Here is a 15,795-nt window from a genome sequence, read left to right as displayed (position 1 = left end):
CTACCCAGTAGGGACACAACAGATATTTGTTGTTGTTCATATTTTTAAATGAGAGAAAGTGATACTTCTGGTAGAGAATGCTACTAGTACCAATAACAAGCGTCCTCTCCTTTCTTGATGTAGAGCTTAACTGTGTTCTGGCTAATGGGATGTGACAGAAGTATCATATACTTCTAAGGCTTGGCCTTACAATATCCCAAAAGATCTTCCATGTTCTCTTTCTTCCATCTGCATGTATGAAAGCAAAGAACTCCAACATAGGAAAGCCACACAAATGAAACAGCTGGATACCTGAGCTTATAGGAAAATTACCTAGAAATATCCCTGACCAGAAATATTCAAACCAAATTTTTTATAAAGACAAATACTCCTTTCTTGTGCTAAGTCAATAAAATTTTAGGGTTGTTTTTATTAATAACAGCAACTAATGTAACTTACCCTGGCTAATACAATTTCACTTTGGTTCTCCTTATATTAGAATTATCAACTGTAGAATTCTTTTCCCTTTTCTTTCCTGGTACACCTAAGAGGTGGAAAGTTCTGACCTATGGCCCATTCAGAGAAAGATGCTACTATGCAGAATAAAAGAAAGGCATTATTAACTGGTAAATTCAGGAAAAATTTAAAAGGCCAGCCAGACCTTGAGAAGAATCTGACCTTAGGTTGCAGGAGGAAAGACTAACCGACAAAATAGGCAGAACTATGATATGGTTTGTCTTCTTATAACTATGAGAGAGAAAAAAGTCAAGAACAAAGTAGTTGCTCTTATCAACTAGAGTAAATTCCTAGGTCAAGGCTGTGCTGCACAAATCTTCTCCCGTTGCCTTGGCAGTGGTTTGTTCACTTTATGCTAATGACATTAATAAAGAAAAGTCACATGCAAATTAGCTCTATAGTTATTAGATCTAATGATCTAGTTATCTCCAACTTGGGAGAAGTTTTAGTAGTGAGGACTATCCAAGGGGTCTGCAGGATATCATAATGTGCTTATTTGGGGTTTAGCTGACTTTTTGCTTACACTAACTCTGGTCATATCAGTCTTGCCAATTGTGGCATATTTCCTTTCTTTTAAAGTATCAGTTCTCAAGGTAAGTGGGACTGCACCCAACAGACATTTTAGAAATTTGTGGGGATAATTTTGGTTTGTCATAATGATAAACTGGTATTTAAAGGTCTAGACCAGGAACACTAGATATCCTACAATCCAAAATATGAAAATTTGGCTGGGCACAGTAGCTCACACCTGTGATCCCAGCACTTTAGGAGACCAAGATGGGAGAATTGCTCGAGGCCAGAACTTTGAGACTTGCCTGGACAATACAGTGAGACTCTGCCTCTACAAAAATAAAAAAAAATAAAAATTAGCTGGGTGTGGTGTGCTTATAGTTCTAGCTACTCAGGAAGCTAAGGCAGGAGAATCACTTGAGCCCAGGATTGCACGACTGCAGTGAGCTATGATGGTGCTGCTGTACTACAGCCTGGGGCATACAGCAAGACCCTGTTTCCAAAAAAAAGACATAATATGAAAATCTACCCTGCGTATTGCATAATTTCAAATGTTCTATCTGACAATCATATAGTAAAAAAACTTATTTATAATTATCCAAGCCCTTATTTCCCAGGAATACAATAGCCATTATCAACTGAGAGAAAATTTTACTTTTTTGTTGTTGGAAACTTGTTCACTATTTTGGAAAAACATAATACTAACAACAATACCATTCATAGTATGAGTTTATATATGTAACTACCACATTCTGTGACCCTACTTATAAATATAAGCATCTGAATAACTTTATTACAATAGTCTTCCAGTATAGTCATGCCTGAGCTTTTATACACTGAAATATATATTATTTTCTTTTATTTCTACATTATATTGTAGTTAAGACATTGTATTGATTTGGGAAGGTTATAACTTCTATGAACTTCATTTTGGGAAAATAAAGGGACATTATAAAACACTCTCTGTAAAAATCATTTAATAAGTTTTGTAGGCTTTTTCTATGAGAAAACCAAACAGTCCAATAGAAATGACCTACAAATACTGATACTGAGGAGTCTCCCCAGTGAAAAGCTATTATCCTTCCTCTCATCTTCCTGCCTTGAACATAGATGTGATACTTAGAGCTATGACAACTATCTTGTGATAATGAGGGAAATGAAAGAAATTCAGAGCTACACATCCTAACATGAGTAGGCAGCTGAACTAATACTATAATAGCAGCCACCAACCTTTTAACTTCTTGTTATACACAAAAAAATCCCCTATTTGCTTTCGTGTTTATTGTGTTCTGTTACTTATACAGAAAACATTCTTGATACAATTTATAAAGAGTTTTAAAAACAATTTTTAATGTTTTACATATTTTATTTATCTTATTTATTTATTTATTTATTTTTGAGACAGAGTCTCACTCTCTTGCCCAGGCTAGAGTGCTGTGGCATCAGCCTAGCTCACAGCAACCTCAAACTCCTGGGCTTAAGCAATCCTTCTGCTCAGCCTCCCAAGTAGCTGGGACTACAGGCATGCACCACCATACCCGGCTAATTTTTTCTATATATTTTTAGTTGGCCAATTAATTTCTTTCTATTTTTTAGTACAGATGGGGTCTCGCTCTTGCTAAGGTTGGTTTCGAACTCCTGACCTTGAGTGATCCACCTGCCTTGGCCTCCCAGAGTGCTAGGATTAAAGGCTTGAGCCACTGTGCCCAGCCTAATGTTTTACATCTTAAACTAGTTTAATGCTATACTATTTTATAAAAGACACATATTCCATTATCTGAATGCAAATCATCTTACCTCATTCTTCCATAGATGATACTGCAGTGCAAACACAGTGAAGTCTCTTGGAACACAGAAAAACTTGCATTCTGAAGTGGAGCCACGAGAAGTGTTTTTGACTTGCTCAAAGTTTTTATTAATCAATTCCAGAATCAAAGGGTCAATAAGGAACACTGGTACATTTTGGCTGGATGTTAGCATAATAAATTTTTTAAGTGCACGCTGTTTAAGAGTAAAAGAATCCTCTTAATTCCACTAAACCAATACATCAGCCTGTTTTATTACATTTTTGTTAATTTTATAATGAAGCATAGTATTTACCCAATAGATACCATGCCTATCATTGTGCTTAAAAACAAATAACACATATGGTTCCTGCTCTCAAGAAGTACACAATCTTCTAAGAAAGATGAATAAATATTTATAATATAAGGTGAAATATGCTATAATAAAAATATATATAACATATCGTAAAAGTACAGACAGTAAGCTACTAATTTACTATACATCAAAAAGATAAGAAATCTTCATAGAGGAATTAGTATCTGACATAATGACTTTGAGTTTACAAATTATTCTCTTGGTATTAGCTAAATCTCTTTCTTTCTTTTCTTTAAATTATTTTTTATTTTTTGTAGAGACAGAGTCTTCCTGTGTTGCCAGGCTGGTCCTGAACTCCTGGGCTCAAGTGATCCTCCCACCTTAAGCCTCCCAGACTCCCAAAGTGCTGGGATTACAGGCATGAGCCACTGCGCCTGGCCAAGCTAAATCGTTTTAAGCAAAAGAGAGAGAGTAAATATCAGATCTGTTAGCTTTTAAAAATCAGTCACGGTCAATCTTTCAAATACAAAAATCAATTGTGCATGCCATTTCTCTTCACATTTGTAATATTGCTTGATAATCTTTCTAAGCAAAAGACTCAGACCAAATACACTGCCTGCTTGATCATTCCCACATTCACAGATATAGTTTGCTTTTCTAATATTGCAATATTTTTAAATATAATACTGCTGGGCAATAAGTAGGGTCCTCTACTGAAAAAATAAATTTCAAAATTAAAATGAAAACTGACTAAATCACATATAGGAGTAAATAATACCTAAGAATAGCAAAGACAAATAGAATAATATACACCACAGCGTAAAAGCCTATTTCAATGAAAGCAATACTGAATTTAAAGGGATGTTTGCACATTAGAAAGGTGCTTCATGGAATTAAGAACGAATTCTTACTCACAAAATCTGAAGGGAATTGTTAAAATATATACAATAAATAGACAAAAATATCAAGAATTTTAAGGATGAAGAATGAGATAAAGCTAGGAAGCAGTCTTTTATCACTTGTTTTTAAGTGTAGACTATTATGCAAATGCCAAGAATACATTAATCTCTGTTCTAGACGAGGTTTACTATCTCTTAGTGGGAGAGATAGCTAAAAGTTAGAATAACCTCAGGCCAAAAAGTTCAACAACTTAGATGAAATAGATGAATTACTTAAATGCAACTTAACAAAACTACAAGATGACACAAAATCTGAATTGCCCTATTCCCATTAAAGAAATTGAATCTGTTATTTAAAAAAAAATCTGCCCTCAAGAAGATAAATAACTCCAAGAAGAAAATAACTCCATATTCACATGGTACACTGACAAATTCTATCAGTTTTAAGAAAGAATACCAATTCTATGCAAACTCTTTCAGAAAACTGAGCAGGAGGAAATAAATATTTCTTATCTGATTTTATGAGGGCAGTGTAGTAATACTTACAGCAAAATCTGACAAAGATATCACAAGAAAATAAAATTATAGATCACCATCCCTCATGAACATAGATGCAAGAATACTTAATAAAATGTTAGAAAATCAACTCCAGTAACAACAAAAAAAATCAAGCAAAAAAGCAAAGCAAATATCCTGACCATGTAGTATTTATCCCAGGAACGCAAACTTAGTTTAGCATTTGAAAATCAATCAATAAAATTCACCAAATCAACATAATAAAGGGGAAAAATTCTGATAATTTCAATACAGAAAAAGCATTTGACAAAATTCAATACCTAATCATGATTTAACACTTTCAGCAAACCAGGAATAAGGTACTTCCTCAACCTGATAAAAGGTATGAACAAAAAATCTATTATTGAATTGTAGGAGTTCTTTACATATCTTTGATACCAGGCCTTTGTCAGAAACATATTTTGCAAATATTTTCTAGTCTGATTATTCATTTCTTAAAGGTGTTTTCTGATGAGTAGAAATTTTAAATTTCAATAGCCTAATGATTTTTTTCCCTTAGGGTTATTGCTTTCTGTGCTTTACATTAGAAAGAAAAAGTAAAAATGGTTTTGAAAGACAAATGAGATGACAGAAAATAGTGCATAAAAAGTGCTTAAATAAATGTTTGTTGAATCAATCTTAAAAACAAATATGATGAACACATTTATAGCTTCATTACAATCATCAGTATAAATATACATTAAGGCAGGGTCAAGGAGAGATTCTATAACTCATCTTATAAATACACCCTCCAGGTTGTTATCAACATGATCATTAATGCTCCTTGGAAACAGATTTCCAGTTGATTCTAAATCCAATTAATTCTAAGTCAGCATGACTATTATCATCTGACCTTCAGTAATTCATTTTGTTTACAAGAAGGAAATATGTTTTGTTGATTATCTTGAGATCCTAAGACCCTATTCATCTGTTTGTGTACTAAAATTTTATCAAAACCTAAAAGGGCTTAGCAGGACTTGTTCTTAGTAAAAGCCTAGTTCCTAATTTTCATCATTTTCTTTCCTAAGTGCTCTTATGTCATCTGTTTAATAACTCATGCTGGAATTTTATCAGGCCTCAATATCACTTACTGATCAGATTTCACCTTTCATTCCTTCCAAAAGATTAGAAAAGAAGTATTCTGGTACTTCGCCTTCCCTGTGATTTTACAAATATTACAGTGATTCAGTGACCACATTAATAATTTTTTTAGTGCCCTGCAATGTAATTAGCTTAGAGTACAAAGAGAAGTCACTGAATGTAGTAAGCTGCTCTTCAATATTTTGCTCATTTACCTTGGAAATAAACCCTTTAAAAAAAATCTGTCATTTCCTCCCACTTCAAGGATCATTCCCTGAATGAAAAATATAATCACCCTACTTTTCTCTGTTATTTTAAGCCTTAAATTATACACAAATTCCATCTTTAAAATGTATCAGTGAACTTGTACCCTTTTTGCTCTATTTACTAAAATATTTAAGATTGTTGTCAGAATGTTGTTGATTAATCCAGAAAAGCAAAATCTTTTATCCTACTGAAACTATCACAGCTTTAACATTTTTTTCTGAACTTGTTCAGTACGTATATGGAGACTCTTAAAAATGGCAAACTTGAAAAATTTACATTTCTATAAGTATCATCACATCTTAGAAAGTTAAAACCTACTATAGATCACCCCTACTGCCTTCAGACAAGCATACTCACAGCTGTTAAATACTGAATTTTAAATCTCAAAAAATTACTTCAACCACAGGATGATAAATCTATTCCAAGCATTGTGTGTGTGTTTCTTAAGGGAGGGATGGAGATATAGACAAAGAATAGAGAGAAGTGTACAAAAGTCCCCTTTTTATTTAACCTAGAATCTTTATAACTGTGACTGGGTAAAATAATTCCAAGTATATTCCCCAGACCAGCCTAAATTCATTGAGCAAAACATTTGCTATTTTTAAATAAATTAAAATTTCACATTAATACTTCTAGACTAGATAGCTGAGGAGACTGATAATATTCCAGGCTTTACTTTTCAGTTGTTCAAATCTAGTTGGTATCAATAATGACCTAAAATGATCGCTACTTAATGATGTGACAATCCACTTTAATCTAAAGCCTTCCATATCTCTGGTTACAGAGAAGCCAAAGATTGAAGCATATCTACAAGAAAAATATCTGGCCATTTTCATAATATAATATGGGTGTGTATGTATGTGTGTGTGTATACACACACACACACATATTTATCCTGATATATATACATACATACATACATATATATCACGATGTTATGTTTTTATTGGTAACCCTGCAATGTTTTCATTCTAAATTTTATAAACAAAATATATTTTGAAATTTGTAAAAATAAGGATATATATTATATATATTGCTAGTTTCCCCTAATCTTATAAAGGAAACATATTGAATAGATTTTTATTCCTGATCATTAATTTTCCCTTATTGATATTCTATTCTAATTCACATATTCACTCATTTAGGGATGCACCACAGCTCAGCGAATGAGGGTTTTAGAGGCAGACAGTTAGAATTGGAACTCAATCATTTATTAGCCAACTGTAATCTAAGTGGACTGAGAATAACAATAAGTATTATACCTATGTACTGTCTTCCTGAGGTTTCCATAAGGATTAAATGAGATATTACATGTAAAGCACTTGGCAAAGGGCCTGCTCCTTCCCTGCTACTACCTACTGGCCACCCTCCACCACTTCAAGGGAGCTATTATCATTGTCATCATTCAACATGTACTTACAGAGTAAACAAATGAACTAATGAACACTGTAACTGAGGAACTTCTTAATTTATTGTACATACCCACTGTGTGCTATCAAATCCAATTCGGCTTCCTTTGGATTTTGATAAACCAGCTCCATTCTAGGAAGATAACAAAAGAACTTTTTAGTAAACTCAAAGCTCAGCATGCAACATTACATTTAGGGTAAGCATGAGATTCAAACTAGAAAATTGGCTCATAATCATTAAAAAGCATCATCAAAATACCTCTTTTCATATATAGTTGTGAGCTAAGAATCCTACAATTTTATGATATAACAATCCAAGATGGAAAACACTGATAGATAAGTTAATTAAGTTATTAGACAGTGAGGTATATATGGTCAACATCTCTAAACCAGTTAATTCCCACCAATAAATAGGAAATTCTTTGCTATCTCTTTGCAATTAGGATTTGTCTGTTTAGCTCCATACTGTTAACCTCATCTCTACACACCAATCAGTATTTGTAGATCTTGGCAAAGTGATAAGAAAGTATAATAGTATTTATTGAGCAACTCGTAAGTGTAAGGTACTATGTCTGACATTTCCATATATAAATTATATATTTTCATTGACCCCTCACAACAATCCTGCAAAGTAAGCATTATTATTTCTGTTTTATAGACAGCTCTGGTGCCCACACTTTATCTAACATATATCATAATTTCAAGTGTTACTTTTTAATAATATTTTTTAAAATATTCAGGTCTAGAGAATCAGAAGGAAGAAAAATATTATCAGGTTTCATTTGATGTGCCCCAAAATACTTTGAAAGGAACAGAAGAAAGAATGTTTGATGGTCTAGAGACAATAGGAAGAATATATTTCAAGATCAAAGAAGACCCAAAGTAGTTTCTTATGCCTTGAATGCATTCTTTATCTATAAGCTATAAATGGGAGAATGCTGAAGAACAATTAGAGTAGCCTAAAAATGAAATGTGCTCCAAGTACCTAAACTCATCTCCCAACTAAACTGCATACTCCAGGGCAGGGAAAAAGAGAAATCCATCATTGTATCAACAATGGCTACCATAGTACTTGGTAACTAATAAATGCTTAGTAAGGGTTTGTTAATTGGAGAGAAAGAGGTAAGGAAGAAGAGAAGGATGAATACACTAAGTAAGGTAGAGCTAGAATTGGTCTCTCCTCATAGGCTCTGCAACTTAGCCACATCATTTAATACTAAGGAATGTTTGAGAAAAACACCACAGACTGCTTTGTAATCTTCAATCTTGAAAAGAGACTGTAAACTCTGTAATATAGCCACTTGTTGCTCAACATGGCCCTACATTAGTAGATAAGACTACATTTCTGGGCTGTTTAATTCATTGAGTTTGGGATATGCAAATTTCTAGTGAGCCAGCAGATTATTTTTTATAATATTATAGCTTTATTGACATAATTCATATACCATACAATTCACCCTGTTAAAGTGTACAATTCAGTGATTTTTAGTATGTTTAGAGTTGTGTGACTATCACCATTATTTAATTCCAGAATATTTTCATCACTCCACAAAGGAACCATATTCTGTGGGATCTTTAAAAGCTCTTCCTTTCTAAACCATTGTCTCTACTTCTTTATTTCTACAGATACAGATAAAGGTAAGTCATACCATTACACTTCCCTGGTAGGTACTAAATTAAAATATGCACTGTAATAAAATAAACTAATTTTGATATATTAACAAAGTCATCATTGAGGTCATATAAATGAGAAATAATGTGCTTATTAAAATAAAATTTTTAAATAACTGTATGAGAAAATTTCAATAAACATCATCTGAAACTTGGCACATTTGTCTTTAGTTTGTTATTACAATAATATTTAACTGCAATTTTCAATTGCTTGTCACATCTCTCAAAGATGAAAATCTCAGTAAGAAATATTTCTGTAAGGATTTGAATAACTATGATTAATTTTATGTACCACAAAGCAGAAGGGTGTTAAAAAAATATACAGCTAAAATGAAGTCTAATGATGAGAAAGGAAGAAAAAATTTACCTTTGTTGATAAATAGTGCTTATAGTAGTACAACTGAAACAGCAGAAATGCAGAACTTGTCAATGTTAAAAGGGCCAAAACCACGTTCTTATTGATTCTACTCATTAGTCTGCGGTGCTCACTTGGTTGTCTTTTGAAAGTAACCCAGTCGTTTTCATCTTTTAGAATAGGAAGATAATTTTGTTTTCTGTGAACAAAAAGATATTTTTAAAGATACAAAAATTTATTTTTAATTTTTCACCTCTAATAACCAACAACAGAACAAAGAAAAAGTTATCTAAATTTCCACAGACATTTTTTAACCTGGTAATTTTCTATCCTACAGAAATAGATATGAGACCAACGATGAAAGAACAAAAGTGCTTATCATGGCATTCTATACAATTGCAAATAACTGAAAACAAAAATAGGATATTTATAAGAACTGACCACCAAAGACTGGACAGAACTTCTCCAGAGTTTGTGATTCAGTAGGTCTGGCGTGGGACCTCTGAGTTAGCAGTTCCCACAAGTTCCCAGGTGATGCAGATGCTGCTGACCACAATGAGAATCATTTCCATAGAAGAAATTGAGAATCTCTACTCAAGAAAAACAATCTGTATGATAGCTCTTTGTTGTTTTTTGAGTTTTTGTGATCTAGGATGTGGTCAGTTTTTATAAATACCCCATGTATGTTTTCTGTGTTTTGCAAGTATAAAGAATGCCATGATGGACATTTCATTCTTTCACCTTAGATCCCATTTCTGAATATTTCTTTACAGTAAGAAATCTAAAATGGTTTTATTTCTTCTTATTTCATCTGCACTGTTTGATTTTGGCTAAATATATTTAGTTGTTTAAGTGCTTATCTTTACTCCTTCAAATACACGGACACCTCTATTACCTGATATCTAAGCTTTTATAAGTCTTTTGTTCTCCAGCTATAAAATAAGAAATCAGCAAATTCACACTAACTTCTGTCATCTCTGTTCTTTCAATCCTGACTTCTATTAGTTATTTCTACTTTGTTACAGTTCTATTCTATTTCATAACTACAAATCTCACTTATTTTGATCTTATTCCTACAATGTTCCCTGCCAATCCTTTTACTATATCACCTCTGTTCACCTACTGGATGATTGATATTCATCTTTTTGCAGTTTATCAAAAAGAACTCATGGTTACTACTTACCTTGAGTTCTTACATTGTTCAAAAATAGTTGTCAGTTGACAGTTTGGCTTTGAAGTCATACTTCCTTTCCCCCAGTGACTTACAGGCTTTGTATCATTGTCCTGTAATGCTAAATATTCCTTTGACAATATTTGATTTCCCATACCCACAGGTAATTTGATCTTTCTAATGAGATATGCAAAGGATGTATTTCTTACCTTTGAAATCCAATGTTTTTTAAACTAGCTTACAGAAGGATGTTGATGACAGCATATTAGTTTTTCCTCAATCATTGTGTGTCCTTCCAATCTGCAGAATAAAGATTTCTCTGTGGAAAGTTTTCTTAAGTTACATGTTTGAATATTTTTCTGTTATAATGTTGAATTCTCTATTTCCAGAACTACAATTAAGCATTTGTTTTATCTCCTTTCATTCCCATTTCACTTTAACTTTCAAAAGCCTGTCATTATGCCCTTTACTCAATTTTCAAAGTTAATTTTCCTTCCAATGTGTTCTTTATTTCTCTAATTTTGTCTCTTTTCTTTCCTGAGCTCTGACAGATTATGATTCACCATATACTCTTGTGCAACCATTTCTTCTAGCTCTTTGAGCCAATTGCCTTTGTCTGTTGCTGTTGCAGGGTAATTTCAGATAGAAGAGGACACAAATGACTTTACTCTGCCATCTTAAAAGCAGAAGTCTTGGTTTGGGTTTTTAAAACAATCCAAATAAGCTTCTAGAGCTGAAGCCTATATAAAGCAAATACTATAAGAATTTATCTAAGGTCAACAAACTACTTAAGAGAAATGATATCAACAGTGACATGAACATTCCACCTGTTCTACAGATAATGTATATTAAGCAGAGATAACTGAATAAATCATGTTTATTCTCTATCTCCCCAAACTGTGAAAACTAACAATATAAATCAACATTGATGGTGGTATTAGTTTTTACATTCAGCTAACCCGTGCTAAAATAAAATCATCAAATAAAAGTTGAGTATGCCTTACATGAAATGCTTGGGACCAGAAGTGTTTTAGATTTTGGATTTTTTAGGATTTTGGAATATTTGCATTATACTTACTAATTTGAGCATCCCAAATCTGGAACTCTGAGATGCTCCAATGAGCATTTCCTTTCATCATAATGATGGTACTCAAAAAATTTTGGATTTTGGAGTACTTCAGATTTCAAATTTTCAGATTTAGGATGCTCAACTCTGGATGCTATACTCTGACAAGGGCAGCTCACATGATTAACAAGAATATCCTTCATTTTCAAGATTTCAGCTCAGTTTCTTGTATTTGTTTTAACTAGTATATCAATGTATTGTATATTGATTCCTAGTGAACTCTAAAGTGGCATTCAGATTGGGCCCATCCTCTTCTAAGCCCAAATAAACAAATGTGAAAAAACATATAATAGGTCTAAATAAGCTCCTACAGACATAAAATCTAAATATCTTGTTCTCTCTTTGGAGACATCTATAGTTTACAATAAATTCTTACATGAAATAAACCTCCAAAAATATCATCAATAACTTAACTACATTTTTATTATCAAGATGATATCTAATTAACTTTATTTCACTATTTTTTTATAAATGTCAAGGCAATCCAATTGCAAAGGAAATTAGACTACCAAAATGTTCTTTTTCATTAGCAATATCTCTTCATTAGGAATACAGTAACCATATAAAAATAAATAACATAGGCTGAGTATGGTGGCTCATGCCAGTAATCCAGCACTTTGGGAGGGAGAGGCAGAAGGATCACTTGAGGCTAGGACTTCCAGGCGAGCCCGGGTTACATAGCAAGATCCTACCCTGTCTCTATGAAAAAACTTTAAAAATTAGCAGGCATGGTGGCACACACCAGTAGTCCCACTTACTTGGGAGGCTGAGCCAGGAGGATCACTTGAGCCTGGGAGTTCAAGGACAGGTACCTTCAGCCAAGAACACATTCTTTTATCCTTCCTTTTATCTTTTATTATCAATTTTACTATGTATCAAGACATGAAAAAGGTTGGGGGAAAACTGGTAGTAGATAAAAGTCATACACAAATGTGATGAAAAAAGGTACAAGATGAGAAGCTCTGATACTTCTCAGGGTCTTTCTACAGCCAAGAACAGCACTAAATGTACTTTCAGCTTCCCACTTAACCTTTTACTTTATCATTTGTTCTCTGAAGGTACTGGCATGAAGGACTGGCACTTGGCTTACCCTAACACCCCTCTCCCTGGTCCTAATTTTTTGAGAATCACTTGGGTAGGAATCTGTTTGAAAGAATATCTGACTACCTGACTTTTTTATTCTACTTCTCCCAACTCCTGCCTTATAGATCACCTCTCTTGATATCAGAGCCTCTTGGACAAGAACTGACCAGACTTTCAAATATGTTCTGAACTGCAAACTAAAATAGGATGCTAAACTACAGAAGGAAGAGGGTAGTGTAATTAGGCATAAGTATAGTTAGAGACATGAGGTAGCAGATTGGGAGACATAAAGAGAAAAATGCCTCTGCAAATGTTTTCAGAGTTAAGACAAAAAAAAAAAAAATCAACATTTTTTGGCTGTTCTTAGAAGCCAAAAAAGGCCCAGCAGCAATAGCTACTATTATCCAATCTTCTCAAAATACTGCTGGTCCTTCTTGTTATTCATTTCCTTTCCTTTCACTGCTATAAGAGTGTCAGCAGCCTGGAAGTAAAGAGTAGACTACAAGGAGTTAAGGAGCCTCTACCTGCTTACCACTCATTCATCTATTAATCTTTTGCCATATAATCTCTACCACAACATGCTGACACTTGGAGATAAAAAGATAAAAAAATTTAGTCTCTCCATTTGAAGCTCCAGAAAAATCATGAATACATAGTGATTCCTTTCTGAATGATATGGCATAAAAGGATTTTGAAAAGAGTGGCTGAAATGAAAGATCTAGATCAGAGAGGTTAGACGAAAGATAGAAGGGGTTGTCTTTGGTTTGGGAGGACTACAGGTCCTTTTCTTTTCTTTCTTTCTCTCTCTCTTCTTTTTTTACTATTTATTTATCTTATGTGAACATCAATTGATTTTGTAATAAGAAAAGTTTAAAAAAACTTTAAAAATTCTTTTACCCTATGGCTCAATTAACAGGTTATTCATTTACCAGAGCCCACACATGTTATAAGCCTTAATTATGCTAACATCTTCCCACTTTTGAAGTAACAGAATGGTGTTAAACCAAATTATTTTTGAGTAAAATCTTCCCCTCAAGAATACAAGTAGTTAATTGCTTAATCGAGGACATTTGGGTATTTACCTCAGTAAACTATAAAGCTAATAGAATCAAACACAGGGCTTAGGGGTATCAAGTACTTAGTACAACATTAAAGTGTGAATATATGTACATATATAAAATCTAAATGGATGTTGCCCAAATTTTAATAATGGTTATCTTTAGGTGGGGAGAATTAGGGATGATTTTTACATTGTTCCTTATGCTTTTCTATATTTTCCTAATATTTTTATAATGAGTATACATTATTTTCATAAATAATAACATTTTTTCATTTAAGAAGAACAGATGATTAGTAGTGGTGTGACTGCCACATGTGCTAGGCAGAATCTAGATCCTTTTCACTTAGAAGTATGGTCTACAGAACAGCAATATCAGCATGACACTGGAACTTTTCAGAAATACACAATTTTCAGCACCTTCTAGTGATTCATAATCTACATTTTAACAAAATCCTCAGGTGATTCACATGTACATTAAAATTTGAAAAGCACTGACCTAGCAGCTAAGGCCTTCACATGTAGGCAGAACAGGAACGACATCTATCTTGCTCATCATTATATCTCTAGGATGCAGCAGTGCCTAAAACACATAAATATTTGTTGAATAAATAAATATGTAAATGATATCATTTCTGGTACACAATTAGAAGGTAGTGGAGATTACATCTATTTGAATTAGCTATTTTCTGCCACCCAGAAATGGGTGCAGATATCTGCTATAAATGCTGTTAAATTAGTTCAATAATAATGTTGGTCCCCGAGAATCTATGATTATAGGTAACTCTTTTTTAAAAGGAGACCTTGCTCTTAGCTCTGAGATTCACCTGCCTCCTTCAGGAATTTCTCTAGCTTTCTATCTATGGGTACATCCTATAGTTACTTTCTCCCACAGAGCAAATCCATTCTCAAGATTTAACTACTACCTTTAAAGAATACACTATCTGGCTAGTCCGATGGTAGTGGGTTATCAGAATTTATTAACATTAGTGTCACTAAAGTTGGTATTCAACCCCCCACTGCTAAATTTGACAGGCATTAAAAATTTTTTTAATTATATATATAAAAAAAGAATATACTACCTAACTTACAGTCTATGCACTGCATCTGCCTATAGTTTCAACTCTATTTCTTATACCTCAAAGTTAACATGTTCAAAATTAACAATTTATTCTTTGCCAACTATCTTCCTCTCCCCCTCCAGAACAAAAGTAGCTCTCCATCCTCACAGAATCAAGTTTTACAGGTTTTAGGGAAGAGAGACTACCTGGCTCAACAACATCACCTTTCAGGAGAACAGGATCTAGAAGAATTAAATGACAGCTGAGAGGCTAGTTATTGGCAACACCAGAGCTACAGCCTGAATCACCATATTCCAATACACTATTGCACACTGGAATTCAACAGAATTCCCATTTTTTGCCAACAGCACTTAAATTCACTTTTTAGAAACCCAGGTTTAAAATATCATCACCTAGTTCCAAGAAATCAAGTCCTGTGTATTGTTCTTTTGACATTCCCTAATTCCTTTCTTCTTGCTTGTCAGAACATACTGCACTTTCTTTCCACTTGGGAGTTCCTTCATCATGCAATGCCATCCTTCCCCAATCCTCTACCCTCACAATCCTCTAGCCTCTATATCTCCACAAATAGACTCTAAAATATGATTGCCTATTCCTGCATTTTATATCTCCATCCATGGCTCAACAGAGAAGGTTTCCCATCATTCAAATCCTATTCATCCTCAGAGTCCAGCTCAATCACAGCCTTTTCTACTGGCTTCCCTCTTCCCAATTCCTAATGTACTGTTCTATCCCTCACTTGTATTTGTTCATAGGCTGATTTTTATTTATTGGAAACCTGCTATCTTCAAAGGTATAAAGAATCTGAGCTATCACCTAGGTCCTTTTTTTTTTTTACATCCAAGAAAAGTGAAGCTCAGAGAAAAATGGCCTGTCTCATGTTACCTGAGAAATTGGCAATAGTGATGAAATATAAATCCAATTATTCCGAGTCC

The 15,795-nt window shown here is 33.5% G+C and overlaps 2 protein-coding genes across 6 annotated transcripts in view; both read right to left on the bottom strand.

Annotated features, from left to right (window-relative positions):
* The window catches only part of FKTN (fukutin), a 39,587-nt gene extending 30,096 nt beyond the window's left edge, over positions 1-9,491 (bottom strand). Inside the window, exons 1-3 of one of the 3 annotated variants that reach the window (XM_012736815.3) lie at positions 9,354-9,491; positions 7,389-7,448; positions 2,803-3,006 (exon numbers count right to left, since the gene is read on the bottom strand). In XM_012736815.3, coding sequence (XP_012592269.1) covers positions 2,803-3,006; positions 7,389-7,448; positions 9,354-9,458 — 369 coding nt within the window. In that variant the 5' untranslated portion in view covers positions 9,459-9,491. The remainder of the gene's footprint in view (positions 1-2,802; positions 3,007-7,388; positions 7,449-9,353) is intronic. The other 2 variants (XM_012736817.3, XM_012736818.3) reach the window with 2 other exon arrangements.
* A 1,230-nt stretch (positions 9,492-10,721) lies between these two features.
* Positions 10,722-15,795, bottom strand: part of FSD1L (fibronectin type III and SPRY domain containing 1 like) — an 87,948-nt gene continuing 82,874 nt past the window's right edge. For all 3 annotated transcript variants that reach the window (XM_012736804.2, XM_012736805.2, XM_012736806.2), the window contains 2 exons: positions 14,278-14,361; positions 10,722-10,812 (listed from right to left, as the gene is read on the bottom strand). The gene's annotated coding sequence lies outside the window, so the exon portion shown is untranslated. The remainder of the gene's footprint in view (positions 10,813-14,277; positions 14,362-15,795) is intronic.

This window comes from Microcebus murinus, chromosome 12, assembly GCF_040939455.1.
Source record: "Microcebus murinus isolate Inina chromosome 12, M.murinus_Inina_mat1.0, whole genome shotgun sequence".
Lineage (NCBI taxonomy): Eukaryota > Metazoa > Chordata > Mammalia > Primates > Cheirogaleidae > Microcebus > Microcebus murinus.
The sequence above is the reverse complement of the archived record's forward strand: the minus strand, read 5'-3'. Positions and strand labels throughout refer to the sequence as shown.